Source organism: Triturus cristatus, chromosome 8 (assembly GCF_964204655.1).
Source record: "Triturus cristatus chromosome 8, aTriCri1.1, whole genome shotgun sequence".
NCBI lineage: Eukaryota > Metazoa > Chordata > Amphibia > Caudata > Salamandridae > Triturus > Triturus cristatus.
The window spans coordinates 357862996-357883307 of record NC_140591.1 but is presented as its reverse complement, the minus strand read 5'-3'; the positions used below and the strand labels follow the sequence as shown (position 1 = coordinate 357883307).

Genomic DNA, 20312 nt, shown 5'->3' with positions numbered 1-20312 from the left:
GAGGTTGTTTTTACGATTTTCACTGTATGTGTCTTGTTCTATGTCTATGTGTCTATGAGGTGTAGTGTTTGATGGGTGTAGCCAGAGGTCTTAAAAAGTGATTGTGAGATGTCTTGGCAATTTGGTCTGCATGTCGCCTGTCTTATCGAATGTGATTGAGGTAATTCCATGTTGAGAGCGCGTTGTGGGGATGCTGATCCCTATATACTGACCGCCCTGGGATATGTACGAATCCAAAAGCAGCAGCTTTGTTGCAGCCCACAGGATCACACTGCAAACAGGACAAAGAACAACTACCCCGAGCTGGGCGGTCCATTTTGACGAACCTCAACCCAAGATTCTAAAGACGACCTCAGTATCACTGTGTACAACATTACAATGTGCAGGGTGCTCAGATCACATTGGCGTGTGCCTTGCAGAATCAGAAAGGACAACTCGAGATGACCATCAGGAAGAATGTAATTGCACGGTACGTGTGGAATGTCTTTTAATGTTTCTGAATAAGGATTACAAATGCCATGCATCTTTTATTGTAGATTCCCAGTTCCCGATTGACATTGCAGCTGTGAAGAAAGATCATGATTTCCTGGACAGAGACCACGTTGAACCAGTTTGCAGGTAAACTGAAGAAGTACACTGTTGGCTCGCTGGGGTCGACACCTGAATGCTAAAATTGATGTGATATGAAAGACTGTATATCAGAATGCACTGGTGACTTCCAAGGAACCTAAATATTTAACATTCTGAAACTCTCTTGTCGACGCACAGCGACACCTTCTCGTCAAACTCTTCTCCGGGTTTGGCTGTGTCTTGAGCGGCCAGTTAGATGTCGTAATTTCCAATAAGATTAATTTGAAGCAGGGGGAGGGGGACAAGGTAATGGCATTGCATAGCATGAAGGTAAGTCAATGATCATTATTGGATTTGGCTCAATTGTACCTTCTACTGTGTTGACTGCCCCTTTCTACTTCCTTGTTCAACCCACGCATGTGCCTGCAGGGGGTTAGGAAGGCTTGCAGCTTGGGTGTATTGTGGTAGAGGCAGTTGCAGAGCTATGTCCATTGCCATGGCACTTGATTGCACACATTGGATTGTGTACTGTTGTCCTTCTGCAATTGTATGAGTGTTTGCTTCAGATGTGTGGTGCTGCCGCGTCCTTGCCAGTGTGTTTATGAAAAGACAGGTGATGGTTTCAATTTATAGATACTAGCGTTGGGACCATAAGCTGTGTTGAGGGTTAATTGTACAATGTCCACATGGATTTACGTCGGGGTGAGGGTTTCATTGTGCCTGCCGCAGTGCAGCCATTTGTTTGATTGAACCAGCTGTGATTAGCAAGGTTTGTGGGTGATTTCTGAATTATCGCTGTTCTCCAGCTATGCTGGATGGCTCCTCTGATTTTTGACTGTGCCTTAATTAAGTATTCAGCAAATGACTGCAGACCGGTCCAGCATGCTGTCAGTCATTTTTTCTGATCTTTGAAGTTGCAGCGACCACTTAGCAATATCTAAGAAGATATTTCAGACATTTCCCATCAAAACAGAACGCTAGGTTTCATTGTCTTCCAGTGCGTTTTTTGTTCTTTGGTAGAGGAGGCAAAAGTTAGGACTTTGTGTATATGTTATGGTGTGACTAGTTCCTTATGTGTCCATGTCAGCCATCAGAGCCTTGTGGAATACACTTTGTCGACCGTTCCCATATATGTGTGTTTTATCTTGTGCATGATATCATATACTTTTAGCGCCTTCCCTTGCGTGAGTTGCATCCTAAGTGACATTTGGTGGGACGTGTGCATGCACAAATGTGTGCAAATTGCCTTTGTTTTAATTCTCTACATACACTATAGCACAGTTCAGGCAAGATCAATTTGATAACTTTATTTGGAATGCACTGTGTTTGCCCGTGCTACTGTACCTTTCCTATAGAATCTTTTTGTGATTGAGTTCTTGGTGTATATGGTCATGTTTGTGCTCTGCAGTGGTGTGAGGTTTGTGGCCATGTAGTTGGGTATTATATTTTAATTGGTGTGTTTGTGTCATTTATTTATTTAGGAGGTGTATATAGCACGACATTGACTCATAGAGAGTAATTGGTGCTGTAGAAACAGCATGACTTGTAGTAGCAAATTTAATTTATTTAATTTATTTATTTATAGAGTTTTATATAGCGCGGACATGACCCAAAGGTATCAGAGCGCTTCACAGTTGCATGATTTAGATCTTTTAGAGAACAACGGGTACAGCAGTAATATACATATGGTTCCGGTACGTGTCTTTCGTATCAGTTTCCACGATAACAATTAGGATCTATTAGGTGTACAAGGTATAACAGTAGTATTATACGAAAGGTTCCGATGTGTGCCTTCATATCATTATTATCAACAATATTACACAAAAGATCCATTAGTTGTATTAGTGTACAGTCTACAGTGTCTTCGCCACTAACTGGTGAGTTTGCCCTTATATTCGTTATTGATCACGATGCAGATGGTGATCAATCATTGTTTAGGTAGGGACTTGCTCATCAGGAATATCTTTGCCTCCCTTTTGAAAGTTGATGTGTTTGAGATTTTGTTTGGAGGGAGTGAGTTCCAGATTCTGGGGGCCCACTCCAGAGAATGCTCTGTCATATGTTTTCTTCTTCTGAAAGATGGGAGATTTCAACAACAGGTCTCTGGCATTCCGGGATGCTCTGCTTCCACCTGATAATTCAGTTTTCTGGGCTAGGTACATTGGTGTTTTGTAGTGGAGCACATTGTGGGTAATACATGCCAGTTTTAGTTGAATTCTGGCTTCGTATGGTAGCCTTCAGGTGTGGGGAGATGTGGTCATATTTTCTTGAGCCTGTAATGAGTCTTGCGGCCACATTGAGACAGGCTTTTAGTGGGGCTGTGGATATTTTTGATAGACCTGTTAATGTTGTACAGCCATATTCAATCCTTGATATGACTAAGGACTGAACTGCCAGTTTAAGGTCCGAAGTGGTGATAAATGGTTTCACTTTTCTAAGATAGTTCAGATGAAAACGGGCACTTTTTGCTATTGATTTGATGTGTGCTTTCATGTCTAGGTTCTTATCCAGTGTGATTCCTACTGATTTGGTTGAGTCAACTAGGATAGGGGTGCAGTTTAGCGCTGTGATCAGTTTGGTCCATTCCTTCACATCTGCAGAGCTTTTTGGAGGGGATATTAGTAGGAATTCCGTTTTTTGCGCATTTAATTTCAGATGATTGCCAGTTAACCATCGTACTGACACTTTTAAGGCCTCATTCATTGTCTTGATCTCTTCATGCAACGAGATCTTGATGTAGATCTGAGTATCATCTGCGTACATGTGATAGGAGATGTTTGCGTGCTGGAGAATTTCTGTAAGGGGTTCGTCATATAGGTTGAATAGTGATGGAGATAATGTTGATCCTTGTGGAATTCCAATCGAGTTAGGGCATGGCGGGGATAGTGCTTGGTTTACCAAGAATCTTTGTGTTCTGTTCTGCAGGAAGGATTTAAACCATTTCAGTACAGTTCCAGATAGACCCATCCTGTTTTCAAGACGGTCTAGTAGTTTTTCATGATTTACCGTGTCAAATGCACAAGACCGGTCCAGAAGAACTAGTAGACATGTTTCATTGTGATCCAGAGCCTGTAGGGCGTCATCCACTATTTGTAAGATCGATGTTTCTGTACTGTGGCCTGGTCTGAATCCTGATTGGCAGCCGTCCAATAGGCTGAAATTGGAGATGTGGTGGCTCATTTGCTGTTGCACGCATTTTTCAAGCAGTTTGGCTAGTAATGGAATATTGGTCACTGGACGAAAGTTGTTTTCATCTGCCGGGTCCCCTGTCGTTTTTTTGATCATGGGGAGGACTTGACTTGTTTTTAGGCATTCTGGTAAGGTGCCTTGAGACAGTGAGGCATTGATTATTTTTGTCCATATGGGGATGACGATGTGATTGATTCTTTTCAGGCATTTTGATGGGAGGGGGTCATTGTAGTGATTATTTGGTTTGATTTCTGATAGAATTTTGGCAATGGTATTCTGGTCATATAGCTTGAAAGTCGACCATTGTGCTTTATTTTTCTTCATAGCTTGAGTGATGTGCATGGCAACATCAGTTTGTGATGTTAATGGGCTATGGAGGTTGTCAGCTGCCAATCTAAGTTCCTTTTCTAGAGAGTAGGCCTTGTCTGTGATGAAGGTTGAGCACTCCTCGCAGCTCATTTGGGTTTTAGTTGATTCTTGAGCAGTTTTGGCCAGTTTATTGGATTGTTGTTTTAACATCCCAAATAGTTTCCATGGTCTGTTTTTAGCATTATCCAGCTCATTTCTAAAAAAATATTTGGGGGATCTGAGAATGCTTTTGTTGTAGTCGTTTCTAATTTTCCTGAGAGTTTTCAGCTGGGGGGGAAGATGGGTGCTGTCTCCATTTTCTTTCTGCTAGTCTTAGTCTCCGCCTTTCTTTATTTAGTGATCCATTAAACCAGGGATTTTTATCTTTCTCTGTTATTCTTTTCAGTTTTAGCGGCATGGTGGAGTTTATTATGTTCCTCGTTGATACCTTGTAGTGATTTGTGAGATCGCTAACATTCATCAAATTGTTGGGTGGATTAAGATCCTTCTCACATTGTGCTACTAATTGCTCAATATTATGGTCATTGGTGTCCCGACTCTACTGTTTAAGTTTGATCGGTTGTGTGGTCTTATTCTTTTTTATGGAAGATATATAGAAGGTTATGGCATGGTGATCTGACCAGTCGCACCAAACAATTGAGTGCATTGTTGTAGCCTTAATTCTAGAGATCACCCAGTCTAAAGTTGACCCTTTCGAGTGTGTTGGCAGTGTGCAGGCTTGAGTAAGGTTTAGGTCTGCTAAGAAGTCTTTGAGTCCGTTGACCTGTTTGTCATTATTATCGTCCCAGTGTAAATTAAAGTCACCTAGGAATATATCATTAGTGTAAATGTTAGAATTAGCTGTGATGATCTCCGTTAGCTGGTCTATGAAGGACGCATTATTTCCTGGTGGATGGTAGTGTGCATGCAAATTGCATCTTTGATTATGTACAGTTTTTATAGTGAGACCGAGGTATTCACAGGATTCAAGAGGATCAGATTGTATTTGGCTTACTGAGATATTCGAGCGATGTATGCAAGCTATACCACCTCCGGTCTTCTTTTTTCTGTCCAGCCTGACAATGTTATATTGTGGAGGCACCAATAGGTCCATGTAAGGTGAAGAAGACTCTATAAGCCATGTTTCTGTTAAGATTGTTATGTATACTTCCTGACTAATGATGAGGGCAGCAATGTCTGATGCGTGTTTTATTGCAGAACGGCAGTTTAGCAGTAGGCAAAGAAGTGGTTTCCCTGAGTTACCCGAGTTCAACTCTTGAACACTGGTGGTTAACTTGACTTGTTTTAGGTTGTTAGGATTGAGTTTTCTGTTATTAGGCATTGAAGTTCTATTTGCATCGATCGGGACTGATTTAATTTTTTTCACCTTTATTGATGGATGTAGACTCATATGAGATGAGTAGGGCATGGGTCTTCTCCTCCGATAAATATTTAAGATTTTTGTTGGTCGATTAGGTCTATTCGATAATGGCATGGCTATTCATTTACTTTTTCCTTGAATATCATTCAGTGATTCTTGAATGAGTTTGACTTTGGATTGAGTCCTTACTGTGATTTCTAATATTTTCTTCATAACTTGAAGAGTATTTAGAATGTCCTGAGATATATTGCTCGCTTGTATTCTAAGAGTTTCAATTTCCCTTTGTGTAGGAGGAGATATACCAGAAGTGAACATCTGCCTATTTCTTATTTTCTTTGTGTCATTCCTTCATTCTGGCGATTCTGGTCATTGCCTTTTTCAGTGATCCTTTCTTTTTCATTACGCAGAGTGTTTGAGCCTCCTCTGTGGTTGAAATGCGATGGGCTCCATTTTCCCTGTGATCTTTTGTTCGAGCTAGGTTGATCCGAGTTTCTTACATAAGCAGATGCTATTGGTACTGTCATAGTAAGGTGTTTTGGAGGAGGGTTAGTCTCCCTACCCTCTATTGCTGGATAGGGGTTTCTGTTAGGTGTTCTCTGTGTGGGAGTAATCATATCCTGGTGGACAGGTACGTACCTTTCCAGGTGTACTGGCATAGGGACGATATTAGATGGATAGGGGTTTCCGTTAAGTGGTCTAAGTGTGGGAGTAATCCTATCCTGGGAGAGCGGTGCGGACCTTTCCCGATGTGTTGGCGTAGGGACGATATTGGCATATTGAAGTGAGGTTAATGGCCATGTTGTCTCTTGACATAGTTGTAGGTTGTGGCTGTTGGGGTTCTTCTGATATTACGATGTCTATGGAGGTTGCGTTAGTGGTATATTGGGTGACTGCTTGGGTACTCCGGTGTTGTTGGGAACTTGTGTCATCCACATCGTCTTTTAAGGTTGCAAAATAGTTGTCAAACTTTATCAATTCGTTGTTGGCTGCTTGTATAAGCACAACCCCGTTCTTGTATATAGTATTATAAGATGTGGACAGCTAGGACAAGAAGAGCCAGGTCTTTAGATGTTTCCTTTCATTAAAAGGACCAGGAATGGCACAGAGATGGAGTGGAAGTTAGCTCCAGTTTAAAGCATCCTAAGCACAAAACATCGCATACCCTACCTCTTGTATTGGTAAGAGGCCACTTGGAATAAAAGATGAGAGTTAGATCATCGGTTTCGTCTCTGCACATATTTTACAAAATTCTGTGAGTTGAATTTAGGGTTGCAGACAAGAATATTTTATGCATAATACGAGAGAATTTAAAAGTGATTTCTTATCCACCAGGAGCCAATGCAACTAGTGAAGGTATGCGGAAATATTCTCTCATTTATTCAGTTTAAGCAGTATCCTGGCAGCATTATATTGGATTATATGGAAGCAGCAAATGCTAGGGGGGGAATCTGCAATTCCAAAGGCAATGCAAGACTGAATAAATGAATTGACCGTAAGAATATGGTGGGAAAAAGACTGTGTGTTCTCTCCCTTTTATTATCCATGATTTGATGATCTTCGTGTGTACTATGTAAGGACTTTGCTACCCATCTGTGTGCTCAGCCCAAGCAATAGTGTGTTTTCTACACTAGCAAGCATTTAGCAAAGTGTATCATAGCACATTCTGTATTTATTAATTGTGCCTTAGGCACTTCAACATATTTTCCTTAGTTTAATTTTCTTTACTTGCCTAAAATGAGCTTTCAGAAAAAAACTGAACATAAATGGTATTTACTATGAAGCATTTTCTGTTACCCATGAAGTTGTGGGGACAGTTAGCAGTATCAGCATCAAAGATGAAATTACAGGTATTCCCTGTAAAACAGCCCACTAGTGGCCCGAATAACAAACTGCATTGTGTAGTATATTTAGTAGTACTACAGTAATACTACTAAAGTGCTACAAAACATAATTTACGAGCCCCCACCCCTCTGCTGCCTTTTCTATATGGCTATTTCTGTCACAGGTGCAGACATCTCCGCTGGGCTGTGTTTTAGTTAGGCATGGGCTAAAATTTCGTTCCGTTTGCGGAAATTGCGATAATTTGACATTTTTGCGTTCCGCGGAAAGCGCGAAAATGTCAAAATTTCCGCATTCCGCAGCTTAGCAATAATTTGGTTCTTGCTCGCGCTGTAAAATAATACATTCTCGCGCGCGCGCGATCGCCTTACCTGAATCCCTGCGTTTGCCGACACGTTCTTTTGATCCGGTCGCGTTCTCCATGAGATGTTGTATTGTTTTTAGCCATTTGCGCTGTCTCGTGACAGTTCGCGCCCGCAGTGACGTCATGCGTCGCGCGATCTCGTCTTTCTTCTCGCGATCATGCACCGCGAGACAACTGAAAACAAGATGGCCGCACCCGCGAGCAACCACATGGGTAAGTTGGCGAGCCGCAACCATGCAGAAAATCTCGCGAACATGCGGGAAAAAAACTTCCGCATCTTAGCGATATTTCCGCATGTTTGCGATAATTTTTTACATTTTCGCGATAATTTGCGAAAGTGGATTTCGCAAATTACGCCAACCCCTAGTTTTAGTAGTAAATTTGGGAGGGATAGGGGAAGTGTCTGGAAAATGGGGAATACTTACCACTAAATTGCGGGGCTTTAGGGAGGGGTAAGGAGGGGTTCAGGGAGAAACATATAAAACCAAACCTACCCACATTAGAGTAAGCCTACTGCTATTCACAAATTGCACTTTTATAGGTACTACATCCAAGGAGGTTTTAACACAGTCGTAAATGTACTCTAGCCCAACCTGGGAGTTAGTCCGGCACTACACATAAACACTCACAGGCAAAATACTCCCATGTTAATTAATGGAGCCAGGGACTTAAAACAAGATCCCCACTGGAAACAGTATTAAAATAAATAAAGTTATTTCAACTTTTAAAATAAAAATATACATTTTGTTCATTTTGTAAAACTATGATTAATAATTGTTAGTTATAACTATAAAGCTAAAGTTGTTGCCATATTGAAAGTATAATAAACTTTAGAGCGTTTGTTAAATATTTATTATTATTTAAAACTAATTCTATATACCTTTTAATAAATGTGAAAGGATACTAAATGTTTTTTTTAATTATTCTTTGGGGATAATATTTGTAGTTTAAATATGTGTGAAATACACGTTTTAATATTTAATTATTAAAAATGTATTTAAGGAGCTATAACATTTTATTTGATTAATTCTAGATTTAAAATAACTATATAAGATCACTTTACATTAACATTTTATCATCATTCTTTAAACATACACACACATTTTTTTACATTTGATAAACTTTAACAAATTTTGCAATACTTAACCATAGGGAGATCTCTGCCTACGTGTGAATGGTCCTGTTCTAGGAGGCTCCTCTAGGGGTTGCGACATAGGGTCTACACCTGAGAGTAGCTTTACACTCTGAAATGGTGAATAGGAAAAAAGTGTGAAATGACACCTTTAATCTCCACATGTAAATTAACCTTTGTGAATTGTGCCCTAGGAGTTTGGTCTGCAAAGGATTGTTGGCCTTGGATACTTTCATTACTCTTCAGAGTTTTGGGTCAAACAGTCACAGCTTAGCTCAAAGGTGATGGTGTGAAGATTTTCACTAGCTACAATGTAACACAATAATCACATTTGCAATACAAAATAAAATGCCCAGAGTTATTTATTATAAAAGGAACAGCAATTTAATAACACCTTAAATGTATATGGGTGGTTACAGTTAGGCCTACTTTTTCATAGAATCTTTTTTTTTTTAAAGTTACAACCACCTCCACTCTCTCCTGGAAAGATTCAAGGTGAGACGTCAAGTGGTGACTGAGAAAAAGTGTGGTATCCCAAATCGTGCTTTCCTAATTAATTTTTCGATAGGAAATTTAGACACAGCTACAGCCCAAACCTCTGAATGGAATTACACCAAATTGGCAGAATGCTAGATCCTGGTCCAGACAACGTGCTTTTTGTGAACTGTTGTAATTCTTTTCAGTAGTTTTGAGAAACTAAGGTTTTAAAAATATAGATAGCTATGGACGTCGAGGAGCCGCAGTGAAGACAGATCTCAAGATGAGAGCTGATTGGTTGTCACCAAATAAGCAAGGATGTGGCGGCAGCCACATCTTAGGACTCCGGACTGAGTCCCGAGTCCTAGGAAAAAGGATAAAATAGATGTAAGGGGCAGTATAGGGATACCCTGCCCCAAAGGCCTGGTCGGGGAGTCCCAGAGGCACCCCCATGCCACTAACCATATATTTCTTTTACATTTTGCTGCAAAATCTCGGTGGAAAAGAAAGCCCAGGTTTGGGCCAGGGTTTGGGATGGGGCTGGCTTATGACCTCACATATTGCATCACTCCTTACATGTTCTATGACACCATTTCTAACTTCACTGCAACATATGAAATGACTTCATTGATGACAACACTACATGGCAGTGGCACGAGTTATAGTTACTTTTGGGCAACAGTTATAAAAGTTATCTGAGGTCATTATAATATGACCTCAAATAACTTAGGCACACTCGCACCTCCCAGCCTACAAAGGATCGCCACTGGAGCAAACAAGGTTGGTGCGTGGAAGGGATTCTGGCAGCACAAACAGGCTGTCGAGATCGTGCATTTTGAAGATGTCTTTGCCAAATTTCTGATACTCACTTGAGAAGCAGCGGCGAAATCATACTCACATGACTGTTTTATAAATAATTCCACTATAACATCGGGCTTGTGCAAAGTGATAAATATTACCACCAAGGATTAGAACTTTTGTGACTTTCACCATGCATTTTACCAACTCGCACAAAGCACTTTGGGATCAGTAGTTCGACATTGACAGTCACGTGCTGCACTAGTTTAAAAGCACACTCAAGCGCACCTGGGCGCTTGTGTTTCCAGTCCGTGAACAAGGCATCACGCCGAAACGTTGGGCAAATGGAGGCAGGCGCCTGAAAAGCAAGAAAATTATGAAATAAAAGCACTTCAAATGTATTGGGCCTCACTTCGTGTTTTTCGGCTGAGAAAGAGTAATGGGCTTCCCCATGCCCATCTGTGAGACCGCCCCGAAGAGCCAGAAGCTCCGGTAACTGGGGAACGCCTCGTGCTTCTTTGGAATATATATATATATATATATATATATATATATAATATATATATATATATTTTTTTTGGGGGGGGGGGGGGCAGAGTTTTATATAGCGCGAACTTGACCTGAATCCAATCAGGTATCACAGCAATTCACATAGCACCAGTTACGTTACATTCATTTTCTTTTTGGTTAGGCACACTATATATATATATATATATATATATATATATATATATATATATATATATATATATTTCGAAACAGTTGATTCCAAGCCAGAAAAGAATCCACACGAGCCCACTCGATCATCAAAGCAGCTTTATTCTTCACAGGGCAGAAGAGGACGACGCGTTTCGACCACGTCCGTGGTCTTGGTCACATGACCATAGTCTCCATTTGCACCAGTTAAATAGGGTAAGTGCACTTTTTTTAAAAAGCATAGGCATAGAAAAAATAAACAACAAATTTGTATAATTGCAAATTTTACGAAATTACAATTCCAGAGAAGTACAGAAAATAAATTAACAATACAATTCTTTTCATTGTATGTTTGTGACAGTAACCATGGTGAGTATGCAAAGGTGTGGTTTCACATATGTTTACATGTCATGGAGGACTAGTGCCTGTTGGTAAACTATGTAACCAAATTTGGTGTGGTTTCAAAATCATGTGATAGAGATTTGTTCTCACAAACATAAAGCGAAAAAATGTGACGGAGGGTCTAGTGCCCTTTGAACATCTTATCCAAATGTTGACTTGGAGTAGGGAGAACTCCGGTGCTCGTAATTCTATCACTGATGTGAGATACAGGTGAATTCATAGTGATGTTCCTGTATAGAATCAAAGAGACAGATTGAATTAATAACATAGTTTAACACAACCATGGTTCAAGGACATAGCTATATATCACATTCACTGGTTACATGTAATTTCCTTAATCCTGTACATTCAATAAATTATGATCAGAAAAAGACAAAAGTGCAATTTTTTTTGGGGGGGGGGGTTTCAGAGGGGGAGAGAGATATGGGCAGGGCATGAGTAGCCCACCAAGGTCTTTATGTTTCAGTATCAATTGGTGTTTCATTGTAGGTGGGAATAAAGTTCCTCGTCCTGATTCAGGCCGTCCGGGAATTTGGTGCCTGCCAGGAGGATGAGACGTGATTCAAGTTTGCGTACAGAAGCAATACGGTTCCCTCCTCTCGTATTGGGTTTGACTGTATCCAATCCAAAATATTTGGCTTTGGTCCAGTCCGCCCCATGTTCCTTCGAGAAATGTCTTGCCGTGCTGTAAGTTTGGTCGCAATTCGTGATTGCTCGCCAGTGTTCTAGGATACGTTTTTTAATCGGAAAGGTGGTTGATCCGATATACCATAGCTGGCAAGGACATACTATTGCATACACCACGAAGTCAGTATTGCATGTAATGAGTTTCGGTATTTTCCAGAGCGTTTTCGTTCTTTTGAGTGTGACTTCTGATACATTATTGCTGTTTTTACAAGCCTTACAATTCCCACATTTCCGGAAACCCTTCATTTGCTGAAGCCAGCTTGTTTCTTTCGTTTATAAATGGCTATGTACCAGCATGTCTCTGAGAGATGGACTTCTCATGTATGTAATTGATGGGGTGGCCCCTATTTCATTTCTCAAAATTGGGTCCTGTCTAAGGATGTCCCATCTGTTTTTGAGGATACTCCGCATCTGATTGGATTGACTGCAATATTTCGTTATGAATCTTACTGTTTTTATGGGACTGTTCTGAGTAATTACAGTCTGCTTGGTTTTGTTGAGAATTTCATCCCTTGATTGACTATCCACTCTTTTTTCAGCCTGCAGTATCGCTTTTCTGGGGTACCCTCTTTCCTTGAATCTCATTTTCATTTCCTGCTTCGTTTTTTCATACATTGGGTTGGTACTGCAATTACGCTTAGCTCTTAGAAATTCACTATAGGGGATTCCCCACCTGAAACTCGGTGGATGTGCACTGGCAGCATGCAGGATTGAATTTCCTGCTGTTTTCTTCCTAAAAAGATTAGTGCTAATTCTTCCGTTATCATTACTGAGTTTCAGATCAAGGAAATCGACACATTCTTGACTGTAGTGTTTAGTAAATTTAAGATTGACATCATTCTGGTTAAGACAATTGATAAACAGATTGAGTTCCGCCTCTGTTCCTTCCCACACAAAAAAGATGTCATCAATGTATCTGAGCCATTTTGATACACATAGAGTCCAATGTTCAGTTTGTTCGTTCCAGAGCACCTGCTTCTCCCACCAGCCAACCATCAGATTGGCATAGCTGGGAGCGAAGCAGGTGCCCATGGAAGTGCCTTGTAGTTGTTTGTAGAATTCCTTTTCAAACATGAAAACGTTCTCCTTTAGACAGATATTAATCATGTCCAAAAGCATGAGTGTGTGTTCCAGCAGTTCTATTCTACGCTTTTTGAGAAAGAATTTACAGGCTTTCACACCATCATCATGTCTGATGCTGGTGTATAATGCCTCTACGTCCAGACAAACCATCCAATGATTTGTTCCTAGTTTAACATCCTTGATTTTCAGTAGAAAGTCTGTGGTATCTCTAAGATAGGATGAGAGATCTTTGACAAAGGGAAAAAGGAAGTGATCCACATACGTGCTAGTATTTTCAAGCAGACTGTTTTTTATATATATATGTAACAATACTTCTGTACTTCTGTCGCTTTGCCCAGAACACTCCAGATAATGCTTCGGAATGATTTTATTTCATCTATCGGCATCGGACACTTAAAAAACCATAGGTTTCACACATGTTATAGTTAGGTGGATATTTCACTCTTAAAAAACCAATGAAATTCCTCCGTTAGTTCAGATAACTATAACTCGCACGCCCGCAATCCTGCTCATGACGTCACATATTACATCACTCATGACATGGTCAGTGGCATCACTCATGACATCACTGATGACATCATCCTTGTGATAGAGTGGCCATCGCGCGAGTTATAGTTATCTGAACTAACTATAACGGGGGAATTTCATTGGTTTTTTACGAGTGAAATATCCACCTAACTATAACAAGGTTTTTTAAATGCTAATTCCTAACTATAACGTGTGTGAAACCTATGGTTTTTTCAGTGAATTTGTACGGTTTTTTAAATGCTAAGTTATGTATGTATTATTATTTTTTTTTATATATTTATTTTACAATAAACTACGTATTATAAATTCTTTTTTTTGGTTTTTCACCGTGCGCGCATTTAAAAAAAAAATTAAAATGTTTTTTTCTGCCTTCGGGGTCCTTCAGGGACCCCCTGACAAAGGCTAGGGGGTCAGGAACTCTCTACCCTGCCCCCTTTTCACGTTCGCCACCTTCCTTCTTCATTCTCGCACTGAAAACAAACAAAATGGCGGCCGACACTTCCTGATTTCGACCGATTCGAACGTTGACTAACATGTAACCACCAATCAGAATTACGCTCGCGCACGTTAGGGTGGTCGCACGGTGCTCGCACCGTGCGCGGCTAAAGATATGTATGTGCTTTTAACTGCAATTTTCTCAGGAACTACGGAACAGATTGACTCCATATGTGCAAAAGGCGCATCCCTGACCTGAGGACTACCTCTCTGCCAAATTTCAAGTAATTCTGTTCAGCCGTTCGGGCTGTACCTTCGACTAAAGGTCCTATGGGAAAATGCATGGGGAAATTTGTTTTGGGACCCCCATTTTTTCTTGGCCCCCGCTTGACGAATCCCCCCGAGACTTTCAGGGTAGGAGCTGAGAGGAGCGCCCCACTAGTTTTGAAAATTTCGCGGAGATTCGTCAACCGGTGCCAAAGTTATTCAAAATAGAATTTTCAGACCTAACTATAACTATCTACTGGCGACCGCCAGTAGATAAAATATATATATATATATATATATATATATATATATATATATATATATATATATATATATATATATATATATATATATATATATATATATATATATATATATATATATAAAATTCCTCCCCGCCTCCTCACCCCCTAGGTGCATAACACGGTGGCACCAGACACCACACAACTCCACTGCAGGTTCTGGCGTGATTTTATTCAAGGGTACACATAGAGTCCCATAATGGCCCCAAACTGTGCTTTCAGGAGTGTAAAAGTGCAAGATTACAATTTAGATAGATAGATGAAAAATAGGAGCCAAATGATGGAAATCACACACACTGAGAAGGCAACCACCAAAACAAAAAAATGCAATATAATCACTGGGTACCTAGGATTTGGGTAGCATACGTTGCACAAAATATATATGTAATGGTTTCCGTGTCTTCTTATGGTTGCTTATGATTATTCTCCTGAGGATGGAAGTCGATGTGGTGTGTTTTGGCCCCTAGGGACAATATTTAACAAGTCTTTTTCAAGACTAGGATCTTAGCTGCTCGGGATTTGATAATACAGTCATTGAGGAAGTGCTAGTTAAACATATGGTCTTTGACGCTCCATTTAGAGATGGACACATCTCTTACTTGAGGGATTCATCATTCTGGTGAAAGGCTATGGTAAAGAGGAGCAAAAAACAAATTGAGAAAGATGGAACGGTGGAACCTAATGCATCCCAGACAAGGGACCAAATTGAGCCTATTTCATTCCAACAAGTGACCAGTGGGGAAATCACACATAGCTGACCAAGTAAAATCCCAACACATGAAAGAAGTGTGCTCTACAATCAGACTTACCACTCAGCTTGCCTGCACCTCTCGGGCTGTTACACTGATCTCTTTTAGTGGTGTGAGGCCTGAAATTCAGATGAAGGTCAAATAACCAAGACTCAGAAATAGTGGTGAAAAAGCACAAGACAAATGTTGTTTTGTTCTTAGACTGATTCTAGTGCTCATCTCTGGCAAGATTGCATCTCAGATATAAGGGACTTGAGCTACAAAAATTGCGAATTTGGTTGCATCCCCCATTTGTGGTAACAACTCCAGTGTTTGTGAAGTCTGGTAACCATATAGAATAGGTCATCAGCATATGTGTACACTACTTCCCTTAGTATGCTGAAGGAATATCACGGGTGGAATAACAGCGAAGCATTTCTAGACAGCTTCCGGGTTGCCATTATCTAGGTAATGCCAGTTTGGCATTAGACACCTACTGTAAATGGGGTAACCCCATATTCCTCAGAAAATGGGTACTCTATGATAAATGCAACAATGGTCCTGTCAGATTCAAAATGCGTTTAGGTCAACACATTCATATCGCTATAGCACAAATGTTTTAGTCAATTATCATAGAGTGAACATGGATTTCAGATAAATGCAGGCCTGACCACAGCAATCATTTTACAAAAGTCTGTATTATCACAATTGGTAGAAAAACGACAAATCATTCTTTACATACACAAGTGCTCTATGAATGATATGTGCCTTTTATGTATCTATGTAGTCACTTGTGTAATGCACTGCATCGGCACTTCTTGTGCATATCACTCGTGGAGCACCTTGTGTATAAAGAATGATTTGTCGTTTTTGTACCAATTGTGGTAATACAGAATATTTTGCAATAATTGTTGTGATCAAGCCTGAATTTATCTGAAATTCATGTTCATTCTATGATAATTGACCAAAGCATTTGAATGTTTTGACCTAAATCCATTTTGAATCAGACAGGTCCATTGTTGCATTTACCATACAGTTTGGTGGTAGAAACCTAAAATATGTTCCCTTACCAGGGGTGTGACATGACAAAATATCACTTCATTGTGCTTCATTTAGAAAATTCTACTTTCATTGGGAGTGGTGTTCTAATAACATTTAAGCCTTTCTGCCTCGGGCTATACCAGTTGCTAAAGTCCCTCTCCCTCGTTATAGGTTCAAGCCAGAGGAAGAGGGCCTATAAAGTCTGTCATAACTCTCTACAGCAAGCTACAATGATTCATTAAAACTTTAATTCCACATAACCTTTCCCCTGCAGTTAATCTGAGAGCACAAGAAAAGATGACAGGTCAGATGACTCACACAAGTTAGAACAAACAACTTGTATAAAGTGGCCTAGGGTGGTATGTATCACAACATAAATCCCAAACTCACCTGATTTATTAGCATAATTCCTATCCAAATAGGCACTAGTATCTTTTACTGGGTTAGCCATAACTGGAGATGCAGCAGTACGCCTTCTGCCTCACAGTAGTGCCCTTCTTGTCGTAGAGTGAACTTACATGGACATCCATTACAGGTAGCCAAGAGATGCACCTTCTACCCATAATGAGCCCTTTGGTACAGAAAGGGTTGCCCTATATACCCCGAATCCCAGGGGGCATGAAGGCAGTGAAAGGAAGAGAAAGTAAAGGGGGCTCCAAGAAACTTCCTGTAGTTTGCATTCTTTGACCTTCTTGTAGGGACGCAGAAGCAAATAGAAGGTTGAGGAGGGGCTAAGAACACCCCTGTGATTCCGTCAATCAACAAAAAAAGTTGTGATCAATTTCGAACTATGTCATAAAAAAGGCTCAGGCATTAATATAAAAATGGCCCCCATTGGCTAACCTGATAGCTAAGAAAGAGACCCACATTCTGCAAATTCGGACAGTTTTGAAATTGATTAGGTGTTTTGACAGATACATATATTTATGCTTGCTGCAGGCAATGTTTGTGGTAATATCAGGAAAATCAACAGTACAAAAGCAGCACTCCAAGGCAATGTTGCAAACTCACGAACAGCCAAAAAACGGTCCATACACTGACCTGTCAGACCAGCCCTTCTGGCACTGCCAGATTGCCCTATAGGATAGTCCGATCCTGGCCGTAATATCACTTCCACCGCCATTGGCATTTAGTTGACTCTAGGCCAATTGACAATGACATTGGGACTTTGCATTATGGGTCTCTGGTGCATGTTCAATGTCTACCTCCTCATCTCAGCGGGGCACATTTTACAATCTCTAATGCGGGTTGTATTTCTTTGCAATGACTGCGGTCATTGTTTTGAACCGAAGAGAGCATTGCACTGCATAAAACAAGAAATTACATAGTAGATCTGCAAATGCTTTCCTGTGCCTTAATGTGAGTATTACATGCACATTACTTTTACATAAAGGAAAACAAATAAAAATTCCAAACTTTCCTCAAGCCACTGCTAAAAAAGAACACAATGTTCCTTCCCTAAATAATTTTTACTACAGATGAGGCACTCAAATAGATTCTTCGGTGGTGTTGTGGTCTCCCTGCTATGCACACCACTGCACTGCATTCTTTTCATTTTCAGGCAGGAACCGTTTGCAGAAACTGAAACAGCCGAAGCGTATAATCCGCTGTCTGTGTTTAAAATACATATTCTAGGATAAAAGGAGTATTAAGACTGACCAAGATTACTGAAATGCATTTGCAAATGAAACTGTACTGACAAAGCGCAGAAACAGTAACAGAAGCTTACAGACGGTCCTCTCTCTCCCTTTCCTTAAGGATGCTGTCGAGGGCTACATATATATATATTGTTCGTTATAGGCTTGGGCGGCAGGTAAGAGCCTATAATAAAGGAGAGGACTTTTGACTACCAATATAGCGTGAGGCAGAATCGGTGTAATGCAATTAGAACTTTTCACTCACTAAGGACAGAATGTTCTTTATTGAACTCTGAGAAACAGAAAGGCAAACATTGGAAGGAGGAGCAAAGGCCTACTATAGCCTTAGAGCCCACTCTAGTGGGCTCTACTGGCCATTAAAGGCCCACTCTAGTGTTGGGCCTTTTACAAGGGAGCGGGACTTTATTGGCCCGTAGTGCCCCCTACGGACGCCTCTAAGGCTATTAGAACATTCCACGCCTAGAGGGCAGAATGTTCTAATTTTTAAAACAAAGGCCTCACGGAGTCTGAGGGGAGTGAAAACCCCTCGGGCTCCGTGAGACCTTTGCTCACAACTGTTGCAGTGAACAAACATTGGAATTTGCCATTAGAAGCCCGGAGCACTCCCTTGTCTTCAATGGAGCGCTCAATATTCCAATGTTCTAATGTACCATACATTACTGTCTTCACTGGAGCTCTCAGTAGTCCATGTTGATTGGCTGACTGGTGTGGCCCTTTTTAAAGCACACTGGTACCCGTTTGGGTGTTCTGACACTAGACCATTGCGCAAAGCGATGTGCATTTGTACCCAGGAGACAGTAAGGATCTACTAAAGTGTAAATAACTAAGTTTTAAATTGTTTATTGTTAGTGATAAGAGATAGACTAGGGCAGAGACAAAATGGTAGCACATTCCAGCTTTAGAAGTGAGATCTTTGTTATCTCATGCAAAGAATGCATAAGAGGTTGGTAGAAGTCGAGCCCAAGTAGCATACAAACATCTGAATATAAATGAGATCAGTTTGATGAAGAGCATGATGCAATTAACACAGGCTTCTGAAAAAATGTTTCTGTTCGAAACCAATGGTGAATATGTAATTGAATAGATATGACTGTTTTTAATGTTTATAATCAGGTATGCTACTTAATTCTGAATAATGTGTATATGAGATAAAAGGTAACCTGAGAAAGAGAAAGTTGCAGCAGTCCAATCAAGCTACAATTGTGGCTTGCAACACTGTCCTTCTAAAACCGACGTGAAGAAAAGGTAGTTTTAAAAAAAAAGAACTTTAAGAAGAAAGAGAGAATTTTAGGGGTATGCGCCTGAAAAGTGAGGCTCTTGTCAAAATGACCACTAGATTTCGGGCAGAAGAAATAGGAGGACTTACAGGCCTTAGCTCTGATGTCCACCGGTTGAAGTCCTACACAGAGGAAGCGCCAAAGACTAAGATCTTTACGACCTCAATCTTGGATAACTGAATACAAGGAAAGTCAATATTCATCTGCCAAGTGATGACAGATATGCCAGCCTTAAACTGAGACTGGAGGGACAGAGTGTCACAGCCCAACCAAAGTTTAATATCAAACAGTATGCGAAAAGAAAGACAGACCAAAGGAACTAATCAAAGATGTAAGCGGAGTCACAAAGAGATTGGAAAGTGTCGTACTGAGATCAGAGATCTGTGAGCTAAAACAGCATATAGGTTTGAATTCTGATTAGAACGGTAGCAGGTAAAACAGAGTACACTCCGATAGAAAGGAAGAAAAACCGTCTAAGACAAGGTCTCCACCCCAGCATCTGCCAGATCTGAGATTCAAAACGGGATGGGTTGCTGTGTCAAATGCTGCAGAGAGATCAAGAAGAATTTAGGCTGCTTCATTACCTGACTCAAGGCACATAAGAAGTTCAGTTAGGACTGCCTCTGTTCCAAAAGCCTGGTGCAAACCTGACTGACGATGATCCAGCTAGTGAGGAGTTTCCAGATAGGTAGATAGCGGAGAATTGACAAAAGACTCCATATTTTTAGTTGCAGGATACGTGATAAATGACGAGGGCATGTAGGCTTTTTAAGGAAAGGCATTATTAGTACATGGCTCCACGCTTTAGGGACACATCCCTGGGAGAGGAAAATATTATACAGGGTGGTCAGTTGGAGAGCCACAAGAGGAGTTCATATTTCCCAATATTTCGTAGGGCAACTAGAACCAGATGAAAAGGATTTAACTTTTACAAGCACTGTTTCTTTTCCATTAATTGTGAACATACTCTCAGTAGATCCTAGCTAAAAAGGCAGGGGAGTGCTATAAAGGCAACCGTACAGTCAACAAGTGAAAGGAGAGGTAGCGGGTTATAGGATTGTTACTGCGTTGTGATGTAGAGTTCTTAACAGAGGTAAGTGTTCAGCTGTA

At 40.5% G+C, this 20312-nt stretch overlaps 1 protein-coding gene across 4 annotated transcripts in view; it reads left to right on the top strand.

The window, feature by feature from the left end:
* STARD13 (StAR related lipid transfer domain containing 13) overlaps positions 1–20312 on the top strand; it is an 802429-nt gene that overhangs the window by 724718 nt on the left and 57399 nt on the right. For all 4 annotated transcript variants that reach the window (XM_085621689.1, XM_085621690.1, XM_085621691.1 and 1 more), the window contains one exon: positions 537–618. In XM_085621689.1, coding sequence (XP_085477815.1) covers positions 537–618 — 82 coding nt within the window. The remainder of the gene's footprint in view (positions 1–536; positions 619–20312) is intronic.